Below are 26,667 nucleotides of genomic sequence, written 5' to 3' on the forward strand. Positions count from 1 at the left end.
GCTGAGAGAAACCTTTTGAGCAGGCACTTTTACCTCAGTGAGTGAAGAGAGACAGGGATTTAATGGCTGCCGATTCTATGAAGCCTGATCATTTTAAGGCAATGAGGCGTATTTAAAGACTGTTTTAAAAGGACTGTTTATCCCCTCTATTCTCTGTGAGAAATCACAGAGACTACTGTATTATCTTATTACGCTTTCCCCTTTATTTTAAATATTCCACTGGCCCAGGGATGATGATATCAGTTTAAACATTTTATCCAAAATTCTGTTCTTTGTAATTTCATCTTTATATTTCATTTTCATTTTATTGATTTTGATAATCTGCCTCATTCCATTAAAAATAAATAATTAGGTTATTTAAATCTTTCCAGGGTTCTCCATTTATCCTGTTCCAGACTCCATGTTTTTCTTGTAAGACAGGCCATCCTTAAGTGAAGCCATCCATTTGATTTTAACATGTTTCTCCCATCAAAAAGGGCTCTCACAAGCTTTCCTGCAGATTGTTTTCTTATACCACCTTTCTCTGTCTCTTTTGATAAATCTTGAGAATTTAAACATCTTCTTCACTAATGTTAGGTGGGATTCTTTGTTTTTTCTTATTTTAAAAATTAATTTGTATCATTTTTTAAATCCAATCTCATTTATGTACACAATTATTATTATATATTATTATTTACAGTATTTATATTCCGCCCTTCTCATTCTGAAGGGGACTCAGGGCGGATCACATTATACACACATAGGGCAAACATTCAATGTCCATAAACACATCAAACAGAGACCGAGACAGACAGACGCAGAAGCAATTTAACCTTCTCCTGAGGGGATGTTCGATTCTGGCCACAGGGGGCAGCAGCTGCTACATCATCCACTCTGACGGCACTTCCTCATTCCAGGTCGTAAATTAGTTAAACTTGCCTCCCCACTTTTTTTTATAAGTGGTACCTTATTTCCTACTTGATAGATGCAACTATCTTTCAGGTTGGCAGGTCAGCAACGAGCAGGGGCTATTTTTTATTTTTAATTGACAGGTGCTCACCCCACCACGGGCTGGCCTCGAACTCATGACCTCATGGTCAGAGTGATTTATTGCAGCTGCTCAACAGCCTGCGCCACAGCCCGGCACAATCTGTTTATAGAAACCTGGTTGTTAAATCTAGTCTGTTTTATCTTTACTCTTGGCTGTTGTCTGGCCTGTTGTTTCTTTCTCTTGTTCATTCTGGGATTTTAAAAGCTTTTAATGACTTTAATTGACTTGTGTTTTACATTGAATTCTGTTTTACATTTTCTTAGATGTGAGCTGCTTTGTGTTTCAGTCAAGAGATACGCTCAGGGTGTAAATATAATAACAACAATAATAATGATGATGGTGATGACAATGCTTGTAAAGCTATGCAAAACAGTTTCTTTGAGGCCCAGCTAGAAAGGAACTGAGAAGCAGAACTTTTTCTTATTCATTATAAATACTTATATAAATTGTACATGTGGTTGTATATCTTTATTCTGCAAACCCCATAATGTGACTGCATGGTACATTTTGTTTCTCATATAATAGTTTCCATGTTAAAAGATGTTGTTTTTCTTCAGTACAATTTCTCTAGCTTCCACAAGATTCTGAACAGTCATCTTAATATTATTTATTTTGAGCATTATCCTTGTTCCTAAGCTTGCTGAGGTATAGGTATAACTTGGAATTATTTTGGCATATAGCTCCTTTTTATTCTAAAACAAATATTGTCAATGAATGACAATTTCATTTCTATTTTAGGGCAACCTGGTCCTCAAGGACCTCCAGGTGCTCCAGGGCTATCAGGGGGGAAAGGAGAAACAGGACTTCCAGGTTTCCCAGGACCAGCTGGAAGACCCGGATTGAAAGGAGATCAAGGACCTCAGGGAATCCCAGTAAGTTAATTTGAGTAATGTGAAGGCAGCATACGACGGTCTCATAGCATAATATGCAATGGTTTCTAATTTATTTATTTTTGTTAATGGCTGTGGATATGGCCTTTTTATGAGGCAGAATCTTTGGAGATGCAAAGTATTCTTTTTTCTTAGAATACTGGATCTTTATTCAAGCATATTTCGTGCTGTTCAGCACAAAAGGGGCCTTGCCCAGCATGACAGTGCTTTGCTTTCTTGGGAATTAATCATTACTTCTTTTTGTTTGTTTTCGACTACCCACATTTATCTACCATCTGTTTTCAAGAGTTTATTGTTTGTTTGTTTACTGTACTTATACCCTGCCCTTCTCATCCTGAAGGGGGACTCAGGGTGGCTTACAAATTTCATGGAAGACATTCCTGACTTCAAGATGACACATCCCTCTAGAGTAGGTTTCCCCAAATTTTCCTCCAGGTATTTTGAACTTCTGCTCCAAAGATTCCTGCCCATTGGACAAGCTGGTTGGAACCAGTGCTGGATTTACTATTGTGCTTAGGTTTGCTGAAGCTCAGGACCCCATTGACTGGGGGGCGGGGAGGTGTCTTCCTGACAAAAAAAATACTTTTATGATGGATTTTGTTCATGTGGTGCAATTATAAATTTGAAGGCATTCTTTTTCAAAGCATCTCTATATATAATGATAGAGTTTATAGTCTATGGGAGTGTGCCACAAAGCAGGCAGTGTTAGGCTTACCGGGCCTTTCTCCTTCCCAAATTAGTAAGGACCCTTATAACTTCACTAGCATAGGGCCACATTTATCCTTAATCCGGCACTGGCTGGAGCTTCTGTGAACTGATGTCCTGGAAGACCAACATTTGGGAACCACTGCTTCTGGTAATGAGGAGCCACTTTGACATTTTCTGAGCAGCTCTTCCTAACAAGCTGGTGTCATCTGTACACAGATGATGTCCAGCTCTGTCACTCCTTCCCACCTGTCACTAAGGAGGCTATCCAGGCCCTGAACTGGTGCTTGGCCAATGTGTCGGACTGGATGAGGGTAAACAAATGGAAATTTAATCCAGACAAGACAGAGGTTCCCCTGGCCAATTGTAAGGCCAAACAGGGCATAGGGTTACAGCCTGTGTTGAACAGGGTCACACTGAACCTGGAACCCCAGGTCTCAGCAGTGGCCAGGGGAGCATTCACACAATTAAGACTTGTGCGCCAGCTGCATCCATACCTTGGCCACGGTGGTCCATGCTCTGGTTACATCCCATTTGGATTACTGCAACGCGCTCTACGTGGGGTTGCCTCTGAAGACGGCCCAGAAGCTCCAATTTCTAAGATTTTTTTTTACACTGCCAAACTTCAAGTATTTGCTCATTCCCTTTTGTTTGATTTCCTCATTGGATTACTGCAGCATTAGTGAGTGGTTTTTAGGAGTTTCCAAATAGACTTCTGACATGCTTCAAGTCCCAGCTGCTTCAACAGACTTTTCAGTTTTATTTCAGAAGCTTATTTCACCTGCAGCAGGGAAATATGATGAAACCCCTATCCATGTTGATCCGAAATCCTTAAGCTCTCATTCCTTCCAATGCCCTTTTATTCTTAAGATCCCTCCCTGGATCTGATACTCAAGGTTCAAGGTGATCATCATACTGGACTAGTGGACGTATTACTTGTTGGGTTCAATGAAGTAAAGCATGATTAGTATTCCTTCCTGTTTATTAAATTGAAACTTCCATTTAGAGTTATAGAAAATAAAACAGTAAGCCAAGAAATTTTCAAAAAATAAACATCAGGTGTTATGCTGGTTCTACACACAGTATATAGTAATACAGTAGAGCCCCGGTTAACCGAGCTCTGGTTTACCGAGGCTCTGTATTATCCGAGGCGCCGCCGGGGGTGCCCCTCCCTCTCCCTTTCCTTGTCTCGAGTTCGAGAGAAGGAGAGGGAGAAGGGAGGAGGAAGCACCCCACAATAGCTGTTCCTAGCAGCGATGGCGAGGCGCTTCCCAAGGGGTGAGGCCTCGCCGAGGGACGTCCCTCGACAAGACCTCGCCCTATCCGAGCCATTCAGTTATCTGAGATGGGGCCTGCCCCTTTATCTCAAATAACCGAGGCTCTACTGTACCTCTGTTTCAAACAAAATAGCACTTCCCCCTGTTTTGATCTCCATTCTTCTCAACCTAAATGGCTCTTTCTCTATTTCCAACTGGCCTATCTTTGTCTCTCACTGGCCATATGTAGATCATTTCATAGACATGTTTTTAGTTTATATCCCGGGCTCCGCCCAGATTTGTCAGGTGTATTACTTCACAGCACCCTTTCAACCATGCTTGGTTGCACTCAACCCGTAATCCTCCCACACTTCACCATCTTAGATGTTGAATCAGTGGGACTTTTCCTTTCCTTTTCAATGTGTGTATACTGGCTGTTGCACATTGAATTCTAGACTGACAGGGATCCCACTGACCTTTTCCTCAGGACTGGATTAGGAAGTTGATGCCCTATTCTGTTTTATTAACATGTTTTTCATTGCTGCTGGACTCAGAGGAAAGTGACATCCTGAAGTAGATGGCCCTGTGATTAGTGGAGCAAATGGGAGGAGTTACCCTTGAATGAATAATTTCCACTATGGAAATCCTTGAAGAGTGAAGATCACCTGGAATGAAAACCCAAACGAAAGCTGATCACTTATAGTAATTTCTACAACTTTGCCCTGCCAACTTTCTCAGGTGTGGCAAAGCATTATCACCCATTTATTTCATGTTCAGACTCTGATCCCTCTGGTAGATAATTTTAGCTTTCCCATTTTTGTCATTCTTCTTCTTGTTTGCTTCTATTTGGGCATGAACCAAAGCTATTGTGCTGATGTTAAGTCTCTGTTTTTATTTAGCTCTCATTTTTTCTCTTGAATGTTGGGATCTAGGTTTGGACTTGTATCCGATTGTAGAACTAACGTATATATCACTTTTGTCACAACTGAGTGTTTGCGGGATTTGTTCTCTTGTTCAGGGCAACGTTGGCTTCCCAGGAGCTGCTGGTCAAAAAGGTGACATGGGACCTCCTGGAATTCCAGGACCTCAAGGTATGAGAGAGAATATGAGTAGCAAACATTGTTATTTGCTTTTGCATTACAACAAAGAAAAAATAGCCTTTCAGCCTAATTGCAATATATTATGAGGTCATCGCTGTACTTGTTGTAGCTTTTTAGTAAACAAATTGTAATTCAGTGCCTATAAAATGAACACAGTAATAGTAATGGCTACAAAATATGTGGCCCATATCAATTTTCTTCATTTCATGCCCAGGAAATAATAGCTTTCTCTACCTCTCATTCCGAATTGACAGGGTACAACTAGAAGTTAAGAAGAATACATATGTCTTCTGCTTAGCCTGTGTTTTGTTCTACAAACATTATTTGCTTAACCAAATTTGCAAACTTCAAAGCAAAGCATTGTGAACATATAAGTGAAGAAAATCACATCCTGTGACAAACATGTGAAACGTATTGTTTGGCCATGAAAACCTATTAACTAAAGCAACTATCATGAGTGATTTGAAGATTGGGGAAGCTTGATTAGGAAAAAGAAATTTGGAAGGAGAGATTAGAAGGCTTCAAGGAACTTGATATGGGTAGTAATTCAGGTAAAAGGAAACTTCATATGGTGAGAGCTTGAAGGTTATCTTTCCCTCTAGGTCCAAGGGGTCCTGCAGGAGTCCTTGGAATCAAAGGAGAACAAGGTGATCAAGGATTTGCTGGAGCTAAAGGTAAGTGATGACATCATCTTGACAGGTTTGGTTATTTTGAAAGGAGTTGTGATGGTGTCAAGGAGACCAAAGGCTAATAGAATCTTAACTCTACAACAAACTGTCATCTTTTTCATATATTCCTTTAATGCTGATAAAGTGTCTTTTTTACTACCATCAATAATGATTGTCTGATTTTATTTTACTCTTTGACAGGTTTCCCAGGTCCCCCAGGTCCTCCAGGCGCTTTCACACTTTTGAAAGGTGAACCAGGCTTACCTGGTCTTACAGGCCCGGCTGGCTTCAAGGGAGCACCTGGTCTCCCAGGAACAAAAGGACAACAAGGTGAGAAGATCCAGGCTGACAACCATCCTGGAACTGATTTCAGAAACTAGTTGAATCCAGAAACGTCTAAGAAATTTACTGCAGCTTGCTGTTAAAGCCATTAAGTATTCAACTTAAATGTGGTAAAGCTCCAGGGCCAGACTTTATAATGTCCAAACTCTTATAAACTAGGTGGGCTCCATTATGGGCATCTCTGTTTATTCACATTAATTGGGTGGCCAGCTGGTCCCAGGAAATCATAATCCCCAAAGAGACAGGAATGATCCATCTAATTATCAGCCAATAAGTTTGCTTTCTGTTATAAGTGAACTGTACACTCAGTTGCTCAACAACCAACTTATTGGTGGTATAGAGACTGGAAATATTCTTGGAGATTAATAATCTAGAAGTAGCTTCTCTGGAAAGGCATCAATGATCATAGTCACCAGTCATGGTTCTATCTCTTGCCTCATCGCAAAAGGTTGGTGGGGCAAACTGAGGACAGTGCTTTGATCTCAGTTCAACAGGGAGATACTTGCACCATTGCAGTTCAGTTCAGCAGACTGAAATCATGGGAGAAAATCTTATGGGACTAGGATTTGATTTTTAGTAAACAAAAATGGAATTGCCCTGTTATTCAGAATCCTATGGACTTACAGTGGCATATCTGAGGATAGCAGCAGCACAGTTAGCCATTTCTTCTTTGGCAATAGCAACACCATTGGCACCACCAGATATGGAGGAGCATGCTGACTGTACTTCTGCATTTGTCATGCTCAGATTGGATTGCTCCATGTATGACAACGTGCACATGATACTAACAACCTGCCAGGGTTAAAGACCTTACAGCATTGTTTACTTAATGAGTCTTGGTGTAGGCAACAAGAGCCCAGCAATTGAGAACTTCCACAAACTCTTGCCATATGTAGGTTCAGATTGCCTTATGCCAGTCACGTGTCTATACACCACTAACAATGGTAGCTGTTAGGTATGACAGCACAGCACAAAAAAAATCCTAAAGATGATGCAAAATATCTCCTCACCCCGATCCCCTAAAAAAACATGAAAAATGTCATATGCCAGTAGTGATCACACTTGTATAATAGTATGCCATTTTGACTCTAGAGATACCTCAGAAAAATTTAAACTTTATCTGCCTGATATAATGGTTCAGCAAATTCATACCAATGTGAAAGAAGCATCTTGAATGAACTGAGAAAGGGTTTGTACATCATGTATCTGATACACTGAAAGCACAAATTTGTCTAAATTAATGTATATTGTATTACATACAGGAAGGAATAAATGTTAATGAAATTTTATTTCAACAGGTGTATCAGGATCCCCGGGTTTACCAGGTTCCCCAGGTCATCCAGGATTCGATGGAACACCTGGTCAGAAAGGAGAACTTGGCCCTGTTGGCCCACCAGGCAAGTCTAGAACTTTTTCAAGCTTATAGATACAGTATAAGTTTATAATTTCAAATTTTACAGTTCATGTTATATTTACTAGGAGACCCCAGTGATGCAGCAGGTTAAACCACAGAGCTGCTGAACTTGCTGACCAAAAGGTCAGCAGTTTGAATCCGGGGAGCAGGGAGTGCTTCTGCTGTTAGCCCTAGCTTCTTCCAACCTAGCAGTTCGAAAACATGCATATGTGTGTAGATTAATAGGTACCGCTCTGGCAGGAGGGTAATGGCGGCCCATGCAGTCATGCCGGCCATATGACCTTGGAGGTGCCTATGGACAACACCGGCTCTTCAGCTTAGAAATGGAGATGAGCACCAACCCTCAGTCAGACACGACTGAACTTAATGTCAGGAGAAAACCTTTACTTTTACTTAGATTTACTAGAACACCCCCACCATTATTGCTGGGAAAGTTACATTTTTCCAGACGGATCTGGAAAATATTTATTTATTTTCATTTTCATTTTCATTTATTAATTGAATATATATCCCACCTTTCTACCAAAATGGGATTCAAGGTGGCTTGGAAAATAAATGGTTCCTTTCCCATCCACCCTGTGATGCAATTAATGCTCTGAAAACTACTTGAATGCTCCAGGAAAAGGTATCACCTTGACATGGAAAATGTAGCCTATGAGGCTCACAAAATATCAGTTCACAGTTTTAAAAAGCACTTCATTTTTCTTTATAGTAATAGAGAAAAGTTAGTGTGCACTTCCAATCCATCCTGCTCATGGTGGTCAGTCCTCTGTCAGATAAAAGGTAAAATATAAAGATACTGAAGAAGGTTGCTGCCATAAATATAGGTACAGATTTCTTTTCCTATTATCACTGTCTAGACTAAGGTTTCCGTCTTACAGGTCCAAGAGGCCTCCCTGGTCCACCTGGTCCTGAAGGTCTGCCAGGGTCGATGGGTCCACCAGGCAGTCCCTCTGTAGCTCATGGTTTCCTTGTGACTCGGCACAGCCAAACCATAGAAGAACCATCATGTCCATCTGGGACACGACTCATGTTCCATGGATATTCTTTACTTTATATACAAGGAAATGAGCGGGCCCATGGCCAGGACTTGGGTAAGTGATCAAACCAGCAAATCCAGTTGACTAAGTATGTTATTCAATGCAATGGCTTACCATATGTGCAGATACCTTTATTGTAATCAATTGCTTTGAGTTAAGTATAAATGGTGGCAAATAGCTAATTTCTATTGAGTTTTAGGAACTGTTGCAGCAACTAAGAACAAATGGACAGATACATCTCCAATTACTATTACTGTCCCTTCCATCTCCAAAAGATAATATGGGCAAATGGGTCCCGGTGAATGTGGAAACCTAGAAATTTGTAATAAATGTAAGCTTTCCAAACATTTCATGTCGGTGATACACTTTTTAGACATGCATCATTTTGTGGAACAGTCATTCAGTTTTATTAGTAAACCAGCGGTTAATCCAACCTCTTAGAAGACACATACTTAAATTGTAATAACAAAATGCATGGGGACACAATAAACCTGAAGGTACTCAAGTTAATCAAGGTAAATAAAATGAATTAAATTAACTAGCAAGGATTGAAATTGTCAAGAGTCAGACGCCAATTAGCGAACAAAAATAGAGTTTATTCAGCAGATAAGCCAAAAAGTAATGTTAACACAGAAAAAACCTTGAAAGACTTCACTATCAGTGCTTCAAGAGCAGTTCAAACAAAAATATAATTCAGCAACACAAGCAGGTAAAAACAAAGCTAAACAAACTTAGTGCAAACTGCACTTTCTGAGTCCAAGCCCTGCCAGCCGGCTCTGTAGTTTTCAAAGGAACAGTTCCCAAAAGAAAACACCAAATTGGTCAGGAAGCAAACAAACAAACTAAGAATGCAGTAGACTGCTTCCACAATGTGGATAAAGCCGAAGGCTCCAAAAGAATGGTGAAAAGACGTCGTCCGGGATTCCAAGGTCAGCTCAGGAGATAACAGCGGTGTCCAAAGAGCAAGCCAGGAGTCAAAAGCCGATAGTAGTCATCAATCACAGGGCGAAGGCAGTAGCAAGGTCAAATTCCGATCCAAGGTCTGAAGAGGGTGCAGTCATCCAAAACAGGTCCACGATAAGACACAGCGAGAGCCAAGCTAGGTGATAACAGCAGATTCAAATCATAGTCCAAGTCCAGTTTTCATGGAAACACAGAGATCCCAATGGCGCCTCAGCAACACCTTGCCACACGCAAAGTGCAGTAGCCAAACATTCCCATTTTATTCCCCTTCCTCCTGGGTGACCAAACACTCACACCCAAACACCAGGTGTCCCAAATCTACTCAGAGTCTGAGCTCCACACAGCTAGAGCTCGTGGATCTGGAGTACCTAGCAATTCGTCGGAGTCCCAATCATCCTGCCCACACTTAGCCCAATGAACACTTGAAGAACCATCCTCCCTTCTCCAAGCATCCCAATTGGGATCAGCTCCTGCAGAAACCCCAGGTTCAGAAGTATCCATAGACCCCAAATCCCCAGACATCTCCGGTGGCTGTGCCCATTCAGTGCCCGCTTCCCCAGCCACCACCTGTTCCTCAGCATTCATCTCCCCATCTGAATCTTCCTCAGAAGATCCCCCATATAGCTCTCTAAATCGCTTCCTGCGCAACTCCTCCAGTGAACCCTCATCACGAGGGTTTTTTCCTCCTCTTCGAATTCCATCCCCATCAACCATAATCCCCGAAGGCGCAATCACAACAGAAATAACTGCCTAAAATAGATGACTTTAAATTAAATAGAAGTAAGATTACTTAATAAACAAATTAAAAGTCAAAATAATTATTTTGCAGCTCAGTTTATGATCCCTGAATAGAGGGAAATGATGATCCTTAGTTCCTTTGGAATCTAATATCAATAAACTAACCATTTGAAGGCACAAGGGAGCCTTTTCTTGTTACGTTCCCTCATTTACCAAGGTGTCTTTTTGTCATCCATGGGGAAATATGAAAGCTGAACAGCAAGCAACATGTCTCTCACACCTTGTTTTGCTGAAAAAAGTAAAGCCAGAGTTTATTTGAGCAGAAGTAAATTGACCCCTAAACCTTCAATTTTTTCCCAAACATGCCTTAAAAGGAAGGGGAGGAGGGTGAAAATCTTCCACTTTGGTGCTACCTGTTGCCACTGTCATTCTTTACTTGTTGAAGTAACAAGTGGAAAGGAAGACTCACCAACTCATTCAGTTTTAAGCACATGTTCCCTGAGGATCCAAAAACTATGGGGTAACTCTCAGATTTACATCAATAGAAAGAAGTAAACCAACCTTTAATTTTTACTCTTTCAGGCACAGCAGGAAGCTGTCTACGTAAATTCAGCACAATGCCTTTCCTGTTTTGTAACATTAATAACGTTTGCAATTTTGCTTCAAGAAACGATTATTCTTACTGGTTATCTACGCCTGAGCCAATGCCAATGAGCATGGCTCCCATCACAGGAGAAAGCATCAAACCTTTCATCAGCAGGTAAGCATGAAAACTGTTAAGAAATATAATCTTTGTGAATTCCTATATGGAATGACCTTGAAGTGAATCTGTTACATAGTTTCCTTGGCAGATTTCATTGAGAAAGGGTCCTCTGTAGTTGAGAAAGTGTGACTTACCCAAGGTTGCTCGGTGGGTTTCATGGCCGAGTGGGGATTCAAATATTCCAAGTGGATTTCCACTTGAATGTTATTATTTATTTATTTCCATCCCGCTTTTCTCTCAAATCAGAACTCAAAGTGGTGAACAACATGTAAATCATAGAATCATAGAGTCATAGAATCATAGAATAGTAGAGTTGGAAGAGACCACATGGGCCATCTAGTCCAACCCCCTGCTAAGAAGCAGGAAATCGCATTCAAAGCACCCCCGGTATAAAATAAAATATGCCATACATAAAAATAAACATAATCAACAGATCAAAACATATCTGATAAAATTATAAACCCACGATACACATAATACATAACTAGCAAAAATCAACCATTTAAATGTTCAGTAGATTAAAACCCCAAACTAAAACTAACATCCTAAAACCCATTCCTTTAGGCTGTTCTCAGGTCCATTGTCAGAGGTCTACTATAATTCATATATTGCACACATAAATCTGGCATTTTCAATACTACCTTACATTAGGAAGAACTTCCTGACCATAAGAACTATTTAACACTGGAACTCTCTGCCTCAGAGCCTTCCTTGGAGGCTTTTGAACAGAGGCTGGATGGCCATCTGTCAGGGGTAATTTGATTGTGCTTTTCCTGCATGACAGGAGGCAGGACTGAATGGCCCGTATGGTTTCTTTCAACTCTATGATTTTATTATTCTTTAATACCAACATATGGTATTTGGATAGTTGTACAAGAGTAGTCCTACATAGGATAATGGTATTTCAGAATTTTTAAAACTCTAAACTTTGCAGCTGTTGTATCATCCCTTCTCAGATGTGCTGTATGTGAGGCTCCTGCTATGGTGATGGCAGTTCACAGCCAAACCATTCAAATTCCACCATGTCCAGACGGCTGGAGATCGCTCTGGATAGGCTATTCCTTTGTGATGGTAAGTGCATCAAGTGATACAGGTCAGCCCTCCACATTTTCTGAGGTTGGGGGGAAGAGGACCCTTACAAAAGTGAAAAAATAGAAATAAGAAAAATTGTTTTTACTTCAGAGAACTCCTCTCTAGGAATCTCTATGGCCCTCTTGCACAATTTGATGGTCAGCTTGGCTGACTGTATTTAAATTTGCACAGTTCTTTTAAAATTAAGCTCACTTTTGATTTAAAAGCACCCACCTGTTTCTTTGTATCTTTTACAAATACAGGAACAAATACTTTTAATAGTCCAAATATTTTTAAAGTGATTCATTTCTGTGTCATCACTTGTGCCCATTGCCATTCTCTAATGAAGCAACTGAATATGATCTTGTAATTTTCACTGTGTTTGCAGTTTAGGGCAGGATGTGTGGTTAATTCTTTCACTAGGATTCTTTTTAAAGTAATTGCCGAGAGAATGAGCTCTTTCTTGGAAACAGGAAAGAGGCAGAAAAGATGAGATTTGCCACCATCAGGTCTAACCATACTTTCAGGAACAGTTCCCATGAAAAATTATACAATTCAAAACTAGTCCTTTTCCTACAACTCTGTTTGAACTCTTCTGGAAGGACTGCTTGGCATCTAGGATTGCTGTTAAGTGCATATGGATTGCATTCAGACTTACGGTAGTTAAATATCCTGGACTGGGATAGCCTGGACATAATGAATGAGACACTGGTAACCTTCATTTGATTTCAGTACTATCTCTGTGGACTTCCCTTGAAAATGATCAGGAAGCTGCATTTGATGCAGAACCTGTCTATCTCCTCCCTGAGGTGGGCTGTTGATGGTACATAACACCTGTGCTGAAGGGTAGTCTGTGTCTGCCAATTTCCTAATGGAACTCAAGGTTCAACATGAATGCATAAAGCAAGAACAGGTGGACAACATGTGGTCCATCGGGCACATTTGCCTCATGCATCCTTTATACAGCTCCACCATGTTCCTCAGATTTTTTTCCCCAAATTGACATTACAGAAATTGAATGGCATCAAAATATTAAATGTATTATTGTCACTGGGAAAAGGAACTAAATGCACTGTATCTGATGGGGAACAGCTTCGACTACTAAAAGAATAGGGGGGATTTGTGTGTTGTTTTCTTTATTTATTGAATTTATCTTTCATCTTTCTCTCCAATTGAGATCTAAGGCAGCTTCAGTTGGGACACGTTTCATTAATGACAAAATATGTACACACCCACACACACACACAAAAGAATATTTTTATTTCCTATATACATTGGTTCCTTCTAAGAAGTTAATCGAAAGAATAGCTGATTATACAGACAGCATGACAGTGTGAATGAAACCTGCACAAAATACAGTTCATAGACCACATGTGCACCCCACATGGGTGGCCTGAAGAATCTGCCACTTTCACTGGTTCCCCTGCACGCACTCTGCCTCCCACAAGACACATGCAGCTAATCAAGATTTGGCATGGAGGGAGGGGGAGGAGGAATGGCACAAAGAAGTTTAGCCTATTTTAACATTGGCTCCTTACTACTGCCAAGTTGTGCAGCTGTGGTCTAAATCAGAGGTTCTCAAACTTTGCTCCACAGAGCCCTTAGGGTGGTAGTAATGGGTTCCACGACGCCATGCTACTTCCCGCCTCTTTCTATTTCCTCCTCCTGAGAAATGCATCCTGAGGCACAGACCCTTTCTTCCACATTTCCCTTGCTGCCTAGACTCTTTTTCTCACCGCCCAGACCCCCCACCCTGCTTTCTTTGTTTTCAAAAACTTATTTCCCTCTCAGTGTTCAGGGGGTACTTTGATTCTGTTTTTCCTGCATACCAAAAGGGGTTGGACTGGATGGCATCTGGGGTTTCTGTTGTTGTTGTTGTTGTTGTTGTTGTTGTTGTTGTTACAAAGACTGGATCGCCATCTGTTGGGGATGCTATGATTGTGCTTTTCCTTCATGGCAGAAGGGGATTGAACTGGATGGCTCTGAGGGTCTTTCACTGAAAGACTGTTAAATTTATTGTGTTGTCGAAGGCTTTCATGGCCGGGATCACAGGGTTATTGTATGTTTTCCGGACTGTATGGCCATGTTCCAGAAGTATTCTCTCCTGACGTTTTGCCCACATCTATGGCAGGCATCCTCATAGGTGTGAGATATGGATAAACTAAACAAGGAAGGTTTATATATCTGTAGAAAGTCCAGGGTAAGAGAAGAACTCTTTGTCAGTTGGAGGCCAGTGTGAATGTTGTAGTCAATCACCTTAATTAGCATTGAATAGCTTCATCTCCTGGCTTCTTCCTGCCTGGGGGCATCTTTTGTTCAGAGTCGTTAGCTACCCCTGGTTCCCATGTCTGGAACTCCTGTTTTCAGAGTGTTGCTTCTTATTTACTGTTCTGATTTTTGAGTTTTTTTAATACTGGTAGCCAGATTTTGTTCATTTTCATGGTTTCCTCCTTTCTGTTGAAGTTGCCCACATGCTTGTGGATTTCAATGGCTTCTCTGTGTAGTCTGACATGATAGCAGTTGGAGTGGTCAAGCATTTCTGTGTTCTCAAATAATATACTGTGTCCAGGTTGGTTCATCAAGTGCTCTGCTATGGCTGATTTCTCTGGTTGAGTGAGTCTGCAGTGCCTTTCATGTTCTTTGACTCGTGTTTGGGCACTGCGTTTGGTGGTCCCTATGTAGACTTGTCCACAGCTGGATGGTATACGGTAGACTCCTGCAGAGGAGAGAGGAGTTCTCTTGTCCTTCGCTGACCGTAGCATTTCTTGGATTTTCTTTGTAGGTCTGTAGATAGTTTGTAGGTTGTACTTCTTCATCAGTTTGCCTATGCGGTCAGTGGTTCCCTTGATGTATGGTAAGAACACTTTTCCTCTGGGTGGATCTTTGTCTTTACTCTCCTGGCTTGCTCTTGGCCTTGCAGCTCTTCTGATGTCCATGGTGGACTATCCATTGGCCTGTAGAGCTGTGATGCCTCATGGGCCTTGTAGTCCTGCTCCTAGTGCCATCGTGGCAGATGAAGACGAAAACGTGGGGTTTTCGCCGGTTCAACAAGAGCCAGAGTCCTTTCACCTGCCGGATGTTGATGTTTGTCCCCAAGAATTCAGTAAAACAGACCTTGGACATTCCTCGCCTCCGTTCCCTAGAAAAGAATCCTACTGTGCTGACAGAGGAGTCAGGGAACAGAATCGCAGGAGTTTACGGATTGCTGCCAAACAACAGGCTGATTAGACCTGCTTCCCTTGGGAAATTCTAAGGAGTCTTGCATCTGGACAAAGTTGGGTTTCGCTTCCCGTTCTCTAGGGAAAGAGATTGTTGGCGGGAAAACGAGACTCCAATATAGGTGCCTGACGCGGGAGAATCTTTGCGGCGTCAACAGAGCAGCTTCAGGAGTAAGATCGTGTGTGGACTTCGTAACCCCAGTTCCTTGTTTCCCGGATTAAGTAATCAAGACTTGCCTCGCTTGCTTTTAACCACGGACCTTGTTCCGAGAATCACTGTTTGCCTTGTATCCTGCCTTGTATCCAGCCTTGTTTCCAGCCTTGTTGTCAAGCTACCTAGGACTCCTGAGACTCAGACATTTCCTCACACTATTGCTTGACAATAGTGTGTGTTTCGGTATTGGATAAAGAACTTTGAACTCTAATATCATTTATTGGACAATACATTTTTGGACTATATTTGACCTCATTTGAAAGGTCTGCTTCTGAACTATATTCTTCACTTGTTTTTATTGTTTTTATATATTTCCTTAATAAAGATATTAGATAGAGATTGGCCTCCGTGTATGGTTCTTGGTGCCCTGCTGCCAGGGGTCTGACAAGAGCCCAGTTTAGGTGGTTGAGTTCACTTTGGAGGAGGTGAGGTTCGCAGATTCTTTGTGCACGGTCTGTCAGGGCTTTGATTGTGCTTCTTTTTTGACTTGGGTGATGGTTGGAGTTTTTATGAAGGTATCTATCTGTGTGTGTAGGTTTTCTGTAAACTGTGTGGCCCAATTGTTGATTGGGTTTGCGGATGACCCAGAATATCTAGAAATGGCAGTTTTCCTTCCTTTTCTTTTTCCATGGTGAATTGGATGTTTGGGTGGATGCTGTTGAGGTGGTCCAGGATCTTGCTGAGTTCCTCTTCCCTATGGCTCCAAATGGTGAAGGTGTCATCAACATATCTGAACCATACAGTTGGCTTTTTGGTGCTGTTTCTAGGACTTGTTTTTCAAAGTGAGGATACCTGCCATAGGTGTGGCTGGAACATGGCCATACAGCCCGGAAAACATACAACCCTGTTAAGTTTATGTTGGTTAAAATGTTTACAGGTTGAGATTTTTAACAAATACAACTTACTGGCTACACATAAAGCAATCGGGGCAGATAACTCATATTCTGTTTAGTGTTTAGCATTGTGGTAATAAGCTGCCAATTTGCCATGCTTGCAAGGTGCCATGACATCATGATAGAATTGAGAATAAAGGTGGATAAGGCGTTGGCAGCCTCTCCTGTGCTCTTTCCAGCCACTCCCAGGATTAAAAGAACAGCATCATTTAAAGTGCATGGGAACACACCATAGCAATGTGTAGTGTACAGGGAAGAAAACTTCACAAAGTACAATGTGAGCAGTAAAAACATGTTTATATAGTGCAAATTAAAACTTTCTAGCAAAAGCATTCAGGTATATGGAAAGCATATACTGCTGTGTTAATGCCCTCCATATTGTTAGGTGCACACTTGCTGCAAACTGATATGTACTACAAGAACATGAAGCTAGAGAAACTTTCCTGAATATGCTAATGCATAACTTTTACTTCTTGGCAGCATACCAGTGCTGGTGCTGAAGGTTCGGGGCAAGCCCTGGCCTCCCCTGGTTCCTGCCTTGAAGAGTTTCGCAGCGCTCCCTTCATTGAATGCCATGGAAAAGGCACCTGCAATTATTATGCCAATGCTTACAGCTTCTGGCTAGCCACTATTGAGAGAAATGAAATGTTCAAGTAAGTTGGAAGCATTTTGTTTATAATATTTTAATTTTCAAAATACAGGCAGTTCCCAAGTTACGAACAAAATAAGTTGTGTAGATTTGTTCTTAAGTTATATTTGTATATAAGTCGTAACAGGTACATTTTTAAGTGCAACTGCAGCCATATATATATATATATATATATATATATATATATATATATATATCTCACAGAGAAGAGCTAATATGCCTGTGGGTTATGTCCTGCTGTCTGTGCTCCTGTCTTTGTGATAATTGGATTTTGAAAAAATTGGCTTGTTGTGGAAAGAAGGGATTGGTGAGAAATCTTCACCTTTCCATTATGATAACTCTTCCAGGAATTAATTTGCCTTCTTACGGGCAGATTTCTCTCACTTCCTATTGTCTCATCCCCATTCTTAACTATGAGCCGTTTGTAAGTCAGGGACTGCCTGTATAATAAAGATCTTATTTTAGAAAGAAAGAAAAAGAAAAATAAAATATAAAAAAAAACATGGCCAAAAAAAGTCTTCAGACTATCTTTTCTGTGGTTATACTGATGATATAGACTATATATAGGAATTACTATAATCATTCCTGGGGGCCTCTGGTGGCACAGTGTGCTAAAGCGCTGAGCAGCTGAACTTGCAGACCGAAAGGTGCCAGGTTCAAATCCTGGGAGCAGAATGAGCGCCCGCTGTTAGCTCCAGCTTCTGCCAACCTAACAGTTCGAAAACATGCAAATGTGAGTAGATCAATAGGTACCGCTCCGGCGGGAAGGTAACTGTGCTCCATGCAGTCATGCCAGCCACATGACCTTGGAGATGTCTATGGACAATGCCGGCTCTTTGGCTTAGAAATGGAGATGAGCACCAACCTCCAGAGTCTGTCACGACTGGACTTAACGTCAGGGGAAACCTTTACCTTTACCTTATAATCATTCTTATCTCTCCCTTATATCAAAAACGTCCTCCAATAACCAAATCTTATCAGAACCAAAAGTTTTCAGGTTATTGTCTTTCACCACCACCACCCCTCAAAAAAAGTCCCTAAGCGGTTTGCAATCATTTAGAAAGGTCACAAATGATTTTTCTCTAAGCAAAGAAGGTAATTTGTTCTTTTCAGCTAAATCGGTCAATTTCAACAACTATTCCTCCCTCGTAGGTCTTATTTAATCTTCCACCTTTGTGCATATAACAGTCTTGTTGCCATAGACAACATCCCATGGTTGTTTTCCATCTGTTCATCCATAGATACCAAAAGAAAAAGTTATGGTTTTATTTTATTTTTTTCGTGTCAGGGAATGACTTGAGAAACTGTAAGTCACTTCTGGTGTGAGAGAATTGGCCATCTGCAAGGACGTTGCCCAGGGGATGCCCAGATGTTTGATGTTTTACCATCCTTTTGGGAGGCTTCTCTCATTTTCCCATATGGGGAGCTGGAGCCGACAGAGGGACCTCACCCACTCTCTCTGAATTCGAACCGCCGACCTGTTGGTCAGCAATCCTGCCGGCACAAGGGTTTAATCCATTGCACCACCGGGGGCTCAATAATTGTATTATTATTATTATTATTATTATTATTATTATTATTATTATTACATTTATTTATACCCCACTTTTTCTCTCACAAGGAGACTCAAAGTGGCTTTATGCTCCATTTCTTTTGGAAAGAAAGAACACTAGTATTAACAATCCTATCCTGCAGATAAAATATATTGAGAATGATTATTTTAATTGAATGTTAACCTTTAAGATCCTTGCATCAAAACACATATTTTACCACCTCCACCATATATGATAACATGTACCATCATGTGTTCCACATTTCCAACATACATTAAAAAAAACTCTTGCACATTCTAGACAGTTTCTTTGGTGTCATTTACCAATTATATGTCATTTTATAAAAATATATTTACGATCATAACATAGTGCAAGCTTTAACCTCCACTAAAAACTATATCCCTCTGCAAGTAACTGCTCAATTTAATTTTGTATTTGCCTTGGTGATTATCCAGAAGGTCTTACTATGTTAACCAGTTCTCTTCTATCATGAGTTTCTTATGCTGAGACCCATAAAGGCATTTTTGGGCACACTCTGGGTTTATATCTATTTATATCTTATATTTATTTATATCTTGATAAAGCATGTCTTACAGAATTATTATTAAAACCTACCGTAACTCTAATGTTGTCATAATATAAATATCCATGCCACTCAAACTTGAAATCATGCCCTTTCAATGATAGCTCAGTACCAAACCAAACAGCAGGTTGCAAAATGCAATTTAAGATCTGGTAAATACAATCCTATTCTTTTCTTCTGCATTTTGTAGCACATTATATTTGACTCTTGTTTTTCCTCTTGCCATATAAACTTACATAGGTCCTTCTTCCATTGATTAAACTGGTACATTAAAACTAATATTATATGGATTAAAAGCTCAATTGGAGGCAAAACATTCATTTTTGTCATAGAAATTCTCTCCAAGAATGACAAATTTAATGTATCCCATCTTAGGCATATCCTTCTTTCATTCCATGTCTAAACACAATTCTTTTAAAACAGCATAACATATCATATGTCATAATGATAACCAACTATTTACCCTTCTTCCCACTCTTATGGCCAGTTTTGTCCACCAATTCTCTTTGGTTTTCCATTTTCATATTTTTGATCAACATCTTTTGTCTTTTGATGATTAATCTTAAAACATACTAACTCACCATTTTTTCCAATTTTCCCATTGACACTTCTATACTCTCCAGATAGTTTTTCAAAACTGCCACCACTGCAACAGCAAATGATCTTAACTTGTACATTTTTAAACATGATATGCATAATTATCTCATCTTGTCTTACATCTTTATTCAGAACTGCCAAAACAGACAAAAACAGACACAGTTAACACTCTTATTTTGTTCCTTTTTGAGTCTCACAAAGTTTGGCAGCATTTTATACCTGTTCAATAACAGAAAAGTAAATTTTGAGGGCAATTTTTTAATGTTAGATCGTTACAACAAATTTTACATAAAAAAGTAAATTCAACCTCTGAACATTTAAAAAAAATCTTTATGGCATGCTTTCTTTGTGCCTCTACGTCTGTTTAATACAAACTGCAACAGTTCAATAGACAGGACTGCTGCTCAGATACAAGTTTTCCATATGTTTTACTGGAGAAGTAAAGTTCCAAGAAGAGTGGATTAGTCATTTTGAGTTACCAACAGAAATGTTCTTCTAGCCTTGCTTCAGTTCAGTAGTTCTTGCCTTCTCGGCTCTTTTTTTCAGTTTCTCCACGGAATGTTTCAAGGCCAGTCCATATGCTATTGGAATCAAATGGCTACTGCCTTAGTAACATCCATTAATCCTGAAGTAATGCTTAATTTTTTTCAGTAATATCAATACGATGACAATATGAGCCCTGTTGTTATCCTTCAAAGTAACCAGTGTAATGTGGGAAGCAACCTCAAACAAATGGCAATCTCTAAAGTTTAAGAATTGGTTTTCCACCTAGCAAGGAATTCAAGCTGACCAAGCTCTGCCTTTTAAAATCTACTAGGCTCTTCATGAGCCAAAACTCTTGAGTTACCAAGATTGATACACTTCAAAATGTGTACTTTTATTAATAGCTATCCTTATTTTTCATTTTCATTTTCAGAAAACCTACTCCTTCCACGCTGAAAGCAGGGGAACTACACTCAAATGTTAGCCGTTGCCAAGTCTGCATAAGAAGAACATAATGACTTTCCAGGTGTACTTAATGTCACAATATGGTGCTATTCTGTTAACAACAGTGACACTTAGGCATGTATCATATGATGTACCTCATTCTTGCCAGGTATGAAAACAGTTGTGCCTTACCGGAACTTAACCTTACTAAGCTCTATGCTTTCCTGACCTTTTTACTTGCTGAAGAGGAGGAAAATACAATGAAGATAAGCTTTTAACAGCATTTTCAGATAAACATATTTTGTATATGTGATGCACTGATACTTACCCTAAATCAAAAAGAAAAATCAACCAAGGTGCTAAGAGCCATAGAGCTCTGCCTCATATGGGCAACTCCCCTTTGCTATGTGTAAGTATTATATATAGGAATACGTTATCAAAATTTTGTAATCCCTTCATATCTTGAATCCCAGGCTCTTCGTACTTAACATTGTTGTACAAATTTATACTAATATAAAAAGAGTTCTGGAAATGGATATGACTGAACAGCAGAATTTCGTATTGAAAACAAAGGAGGTACTGACATGCAAACTTTCCTCTCGTTTTAATTGTGTGTCACTTTAAAGGAGTCTTCTGGCAAAAGAAAACAGAATTCTTCCTTGTGAAATGTGTCGCCCTCTTTTTTACGGCCAGTTTTCCTATGGAACACAGAATACTCCCAATATGTGGGCAAGCATACATGTATTTAGTATTTATGCAACAACTTGTCAATTGAAGCCTTGCCCCCATTCCATAACCATTCTCACCTTAAAAGAAGTGTGAACACCTACTTCTAGTAAATGTCTATTAAAATATATATGTTAAACTACCATTTCATGTATTTAATATTTTCAGGGTTTTAAGCACTAATACACTGAATGACTTGACTTTGAACAAATAAGAAGCTTTAAGATATTATGGATAGTCCAGGCTTTGGAAGATGTTTAAGACAGATATTCCCATATAATAATCAAGCCAATATAAAATATTTTTTTAAAAGGCCATTCCTTGATTATGTACTTCTTAAAAACTAAGATTTGTAATAAAACTATTTGTGTAAAATGTTGTTTTTAACAATAGTCATTACTTTCTAAAAACTTCCTTGTATGAGAATTATTTAAAATGAATTCAGCTGTACTTCACAGGTGTAGTCTTATTCTTAAGAACAGATACTGCACTTTACCTGCAAGTAGTGAACCTGTATTTAAAGGTTAGACAACGTGAATAATGTTTTAAAATGTTTAGAAGTGGTGAATACAAGCACATTCATCACAAACTTCAAAAGGCATAATTCCTTTTGAGCTGCGGGTGGGGCAAAACATTTTTGTAAAAATTAATATTTCTTTATGGATATTTGCTTCTACATTTACTACACTGTTTGTATCTGTTTTTCTATGAGACATTATCTCACTTTAACCCCAAAATAGATCTCTTCATGCAGAAGCTTTAGAACACAAATCTTTTAGAATTTCTGTATTGAGCTATGAGAAACAAGGATCCTATATAGTAATTTTCCTCCTTCTGCGAATGATATTTCACAGTGGGAAAATGCTATTAGATGTGTCCAAAAACCAGAGCTATGGGAGAGCAGGGAGGGAGTAATTCATGTGTTTCTGGTGCTGGGCTGCTTCCATGGCCTAGGTCAATGGTGGCGAACCTATGTCACATGTGCCAAAAGGAGCACGCCACACCCATTCTCTTGGCACATAGGCCATCACCCACCCCCGCTCACCATCCTGCATCCACTTACTTGCCTGCCTCCTTTGCTCGCCTGTTCACCCGCTCCCTGCTCACTCGTTTGCCTGCCGCGCTTGCTCGTCTGCCCCCCTCCGCCCCCCCTCCCCCACTCGCCGTCTCTGTCTCTAAAAGGTTCGCCATCACTGGCCTAGGCTATGAGGGATGCAGACTGCATGGAGATGGAAAGCAAACAGACAATAAATATATGCCTTAATATTGCTTAGTCATATTAAAGGGCTGGCCTTGGAATATAATTTGGTGGTAAGTTTCTTTCAGAAGGAGGGCTAGTTGTAATGTGCCTTCAAGTTATTACTGCCTTGTGAAGACTTTAAGACAAAGCTATTACAGGGTTATTTTCATAGGATTTGTTCAGGTGGGATTTGATTTATTTGTTCTGAGACTCGGAGAGAGAGTGACTTGTTCAAGATCACCCAATGGGTTTCCAATGGTCGAGCAGGAATCCATACCCTGGATCTGAGAGTCCTAGTCTAACAATAAAACAATATACCACAAGTAGGACAGCTCTTTAGCTCTTAGACTTAGAGTTTAAAGAGTATGCAAAGAGTATGCATCCCATTGGAAATCCTGTGGCTGCCTCCTGCTGTATTCCAAGCTTGTAGTTTAGGGGAGTGGTCTCTAAAAAGCTCAGCCAGAAATGTCCTGGGTCTCACTATCCCTGTATCCACTAGACTGGCCCATTTAAAAGAAGAACAATGGGGAACTTAAGTGTATATAAATTGGTCATTTTTAGTCATATAATTACAGTGGTTTACTCAGGAAATGAACATCTAAAAGAAAACATAGCATTAATAGTGAGGTGAAATGTAACAAAAGAAATCAAATGATACAATGTAATAATATCAGAAACAGAAGAAGAAGAAATTGAAACATTCTGTGCTAGAGTCTAGGAGTAAATTGATCACACACCAAAACAGAACATCTTGTTAATCATAGGTGATACAAATGCGCAAAAACAGAAAACAATAGAATAAAAGATTATACAAAAATTTGGGCTAAGATTAAAAAGTGAAGCAGGAGAACAGATGATTACATTTTGAAAATACAACAGTTTGTTCATTGCAGACGCATTCTGCAAGCAACCCAAGAGGCAATTATATACATAGATATCAAATAAATGACATAATTGGGAGCAGAAAATGAAGAGGCTCAATTTTCTTGATAAAATAAAGATCAAGAGCAGATTGTGGCACAGGCAATTACCTACAAATATCAAAAACTAGAGTAAAACTAAAGTAGTGTGCCAAAATATAACCTTAAGAACATTTCCATAAAATGTAAAGATCATATAAAAATAACTACACCTGTAACTGTTCAGCAACTTATGTGCATGAACAAAGAGAACTACTAAAATAATCAATGCAGAAAAACAGAAACAAGAGACTTCCTCATAAAGATCAAAGAAATCAAAGGGAAATTGAAATCAAGAGTGGGGATACTCCATAATTAGCAGGAGATCACATTCCAAGGACAAATAAGCTGATGGAAACAATATACTGACAAACTACATTCAGCCCCACAAAAATTGGGAAAACATAATATTCTAACCTCTACAAATGTTCATACTACAGTTTCTGCTGCTGCAAAACACCTCCTTCATTGTCAAGGAGAAGGAAGAAAAGGATGACAACACTGAAGGAGATTTTTCCAGCAGCTGCAGCCCTTGTCCTTCTCCTGTTGCTGATGAAAGTGGACAGGTGGGATGGCAGTGGTGGGAGGAGGGCAAAGGCAAGAATAAGGAGCAGTGGCAGCCTCAAGAGGTCTGGGCTCAATAGGGAATTTTAGGAACATCAAGCAGGCTGTGCTCTGGACTGCATTCACAGTCTTTATATAGCCCAGTACCACCACGGTCAGTAATTCCCCCCACTCCCAAGGGAGGGAACACACATGCTCCCCTCTTCTTCAGTTCCCTTCCCCATTGCTATCCAGGTGAGCAGGAGAATGCACACACCCTTTTCCATCCCATCCCACTCCCCTCTGCTGCCTGAATGAGTGAGCTAGGGAATGGACATGCCCTCCCTTTTTCCATCCCATCCCTAACTCTCTTCTGCAAAGGACTATTCACCCACCCTCCTCCTTCCTCCCATCACATCCCCTTCCCTCTCTCATGCCCAACTGAGTGAGCAAAAGAGCCTGACAACAGCTGGCTCCAGCCACTCTGCTAATCTATTTATTTAAATATTTATTGCATTTCTATACTGCTCTTCTCACTCCTGGAGGGACTCAGAGTGGTGTCCTCTCAGTGTCACTGGTGTTCTTGAAGTCTCTATTTCAAAAGGTGGTCATCGTGCCCACCTAGAAGTTCATGTAAATTCTGGATCACATCTAAAGTAGGTACATGTTTTTCTCTCTCCAAAGTATGATCTAGTACCATGTTCATATTTCCTCCTAATATGACCTTGTTTAAAGGTCAAAAGTTTTCCCAGAACGTTTACCACATTGTGAAACTCCTTTTGTTTGTGAATATAATAAAAAATCAGACTGGAATCCTTTGCCCTGTGGCTATGCTTTCAGGAAAAGATATGTCCCAATTTAGACCTTTCACAATATCAACCTTGAGCAGAATTCAACAACACTATGCTAGAATTGTTTTGTTAGAATTATGTGAACTCTGCAAGCCTTATCTTTCTCCCACACTTACTGGTCATCAAAACCAGACGGAGCCCTCGGTGGAGTAGCAGGTTAAAGCCTTGTGACTTGAAGGTTGGGTTGCTGACCTGAAGGCTGCCAGGTTCGAATCCCACCCGGGGAGAACGCGGATGAGCTCCCTCTATCAGCTCCAGCTCCATGCGGGGACGTGAGAGAAGCCTCCCACAAGGATGGTAAAAACATCCAAACATCCGGGCGTCCCCTGGGCAACGTCCTTGCAGACGGCCAATTCTCTCATACCAGAAGCAACTCAGGTTGCTCCTGACAAAAAACAAAACAAAACAAAACAAAAACCCAGAATGCAGCAAATACCTGCAGAACTCCAGAGGCCTTGAAGGATACTGCAGATGACATTCTTGCAGCACATCCATGTACAGGAAAAGAGCTGGACACATCACAATAATGATCTCATTCTCCAACAATACAGAATGGCTATGTTGAAGAGGGGCGCTGCTTAGAAAGTGGGTTGGGGGATAGCACTAGCTGATGAAGCTAAAAGACATAGCTACATAATACACTTATGTCTCTTGATCCAGGATTTCAACCCATATCTTTCTTAACTAATTTCATTCCATTTCTGTCCTGAAGCTGAAAGTGTTCTACATTATTTTTGCCCTTCCCATTTTATCCTACCAACAGCCCTTTGAAGTAGCCTAAACTGGGATGCTATCACATACTCAATAATAATAAAAAATAATAAAAACTTTGTCTTCCACCCTATCTCCCCAAAGGGACTCAGGACATATTCCAACATACAATGGCAAACATGCAATGCCTCTGTAAACAAACAAATACTGACATAAAATCCCAGGTGAACTACATGAGCCTTATATGATGGGGAAGCCAAGATTTGGCCTGAACTATAATAAGGAATTCATCTGAGGGAAATTTAGGAGAATGCTTTAATTTTGACCAGGTCTGATAAAGTCATTTGGATTATACAATTATGTATAATATTATATTCACTGTTAACTCTGTTGCATACATTGTGTGTTTGATTCTGTTTCTATGCACATAGCATGTTGTACTTATTGATTTAGTGTTTTTTTCTTTCTTTTTTCAGGTTTTCCTAAACTTATAGTATAATATAGGCTCCTCTGATTAAAATAGTAACCTGTGTGTAGTTCTTCATTAATACCTTTTGTTCAGCCACACCCTGAACCATATTCTGTTGTTAGAGGTCATGTCAAGAGTCAGACGCCAATTAGCGAACAAAAATAGAGTTTATTCAGCAGATAAGCCAAAAAGTAATGTTAACATAGAAAAAACCTTGAAACACTTCACTATCAGTGCTTCAAGAGCAGTTCAAACAAAATATAATTCAGCAACACAAGCAGGTAAAAACAAAGCTAAACAAACTTAGTGCAAACTGCACTTTCTGAGTCCAAGCCCTGCCAGCCGACTCTGTAGTTTTCAAAGGAACAGTTCCCAAAAGAAAACACCAAATTGGTCAGGAAACAAACAAACAAACTAAGAATGCAGTAGACTGCTTCCACAATGTGGATAAAGCCGAAGGCTCCAAAAGGATGGTAAAAAGACGTCCGGGATTCCAAGGTCAGGTCAGGAGATAACAGCGGTGTCCAAAGAGCAAGCCAGGAGTCAAAAGCCGA

The 26,667-nt window shown here is 40.1% G+C and overlaps 1 protein-coding gene across 1 annotated transcript in view; it reads left to right on the plus strand.

The window, feature by feature from the left end:
* col4a1 (collagen type IV alpha 1 chain) overlaps positions 1-21,715 on the plus strand; it is a 133,188-nt gene extending 111,473 nt beyond the window's left edge. The window contains exons 43-52 of the mRNA XM_062957341.1: positions 1,769-1,902; positions 4,900-4,972; positions 5,584-5,655; positions 5,851-5,979; positions 7,290-7,388; positions 8,287-8,499; positions 10,729-10,906; positions 11,866-11,980; positions 16,786-16,958; positions 20,604-21,715. Coding sequence (XP_062813411.1) covers positions 1,769-1,902; positions 4,900-4,972; positions 5,584-5,655; positions 5,851-5,979; positions 7,290-7,388; positions 8,287-8,499; positions 10,729-10,906; positions 11,866-11,980; positions 16,786-16,958; positions 20,604-20,685 — 1,268 coding nt within the window. The 3' untranslated portion in view covers positions 20,686-21,715. The remainder of the gene's footprint in view (positions 1-1,768; positions 1,903-4,899; positions 4,973-5,583; positions 5,656-5,850; positions 5,980-7,289; positions 7,389-8,286; positions 8,500-10,728; positions 10,907-11,865; positions 11,981-16,785; positions 16,959-20,603) is intronic.
* The last annotated feature ends 4,952 nt before the right edge of the window (positions 21,716-26,667 follow it).

The sequence above is a fragment of the Anolis carolinensis genome, chromosome 1 (genome assembly GCF_035594765.1).
Source record: "Anolis carolinensis isolate JA03-04 chromosome 1, rAnoCar3.1.pri, whole genome shotgun sequence".
NCBI classification, from domain to species: domain Eukaryota; kingdom Metazoa; phylum Chordata; class Lepidosauria; order Squamata; family Dactyloidae; genus Anolis; species Anolis carolinensis.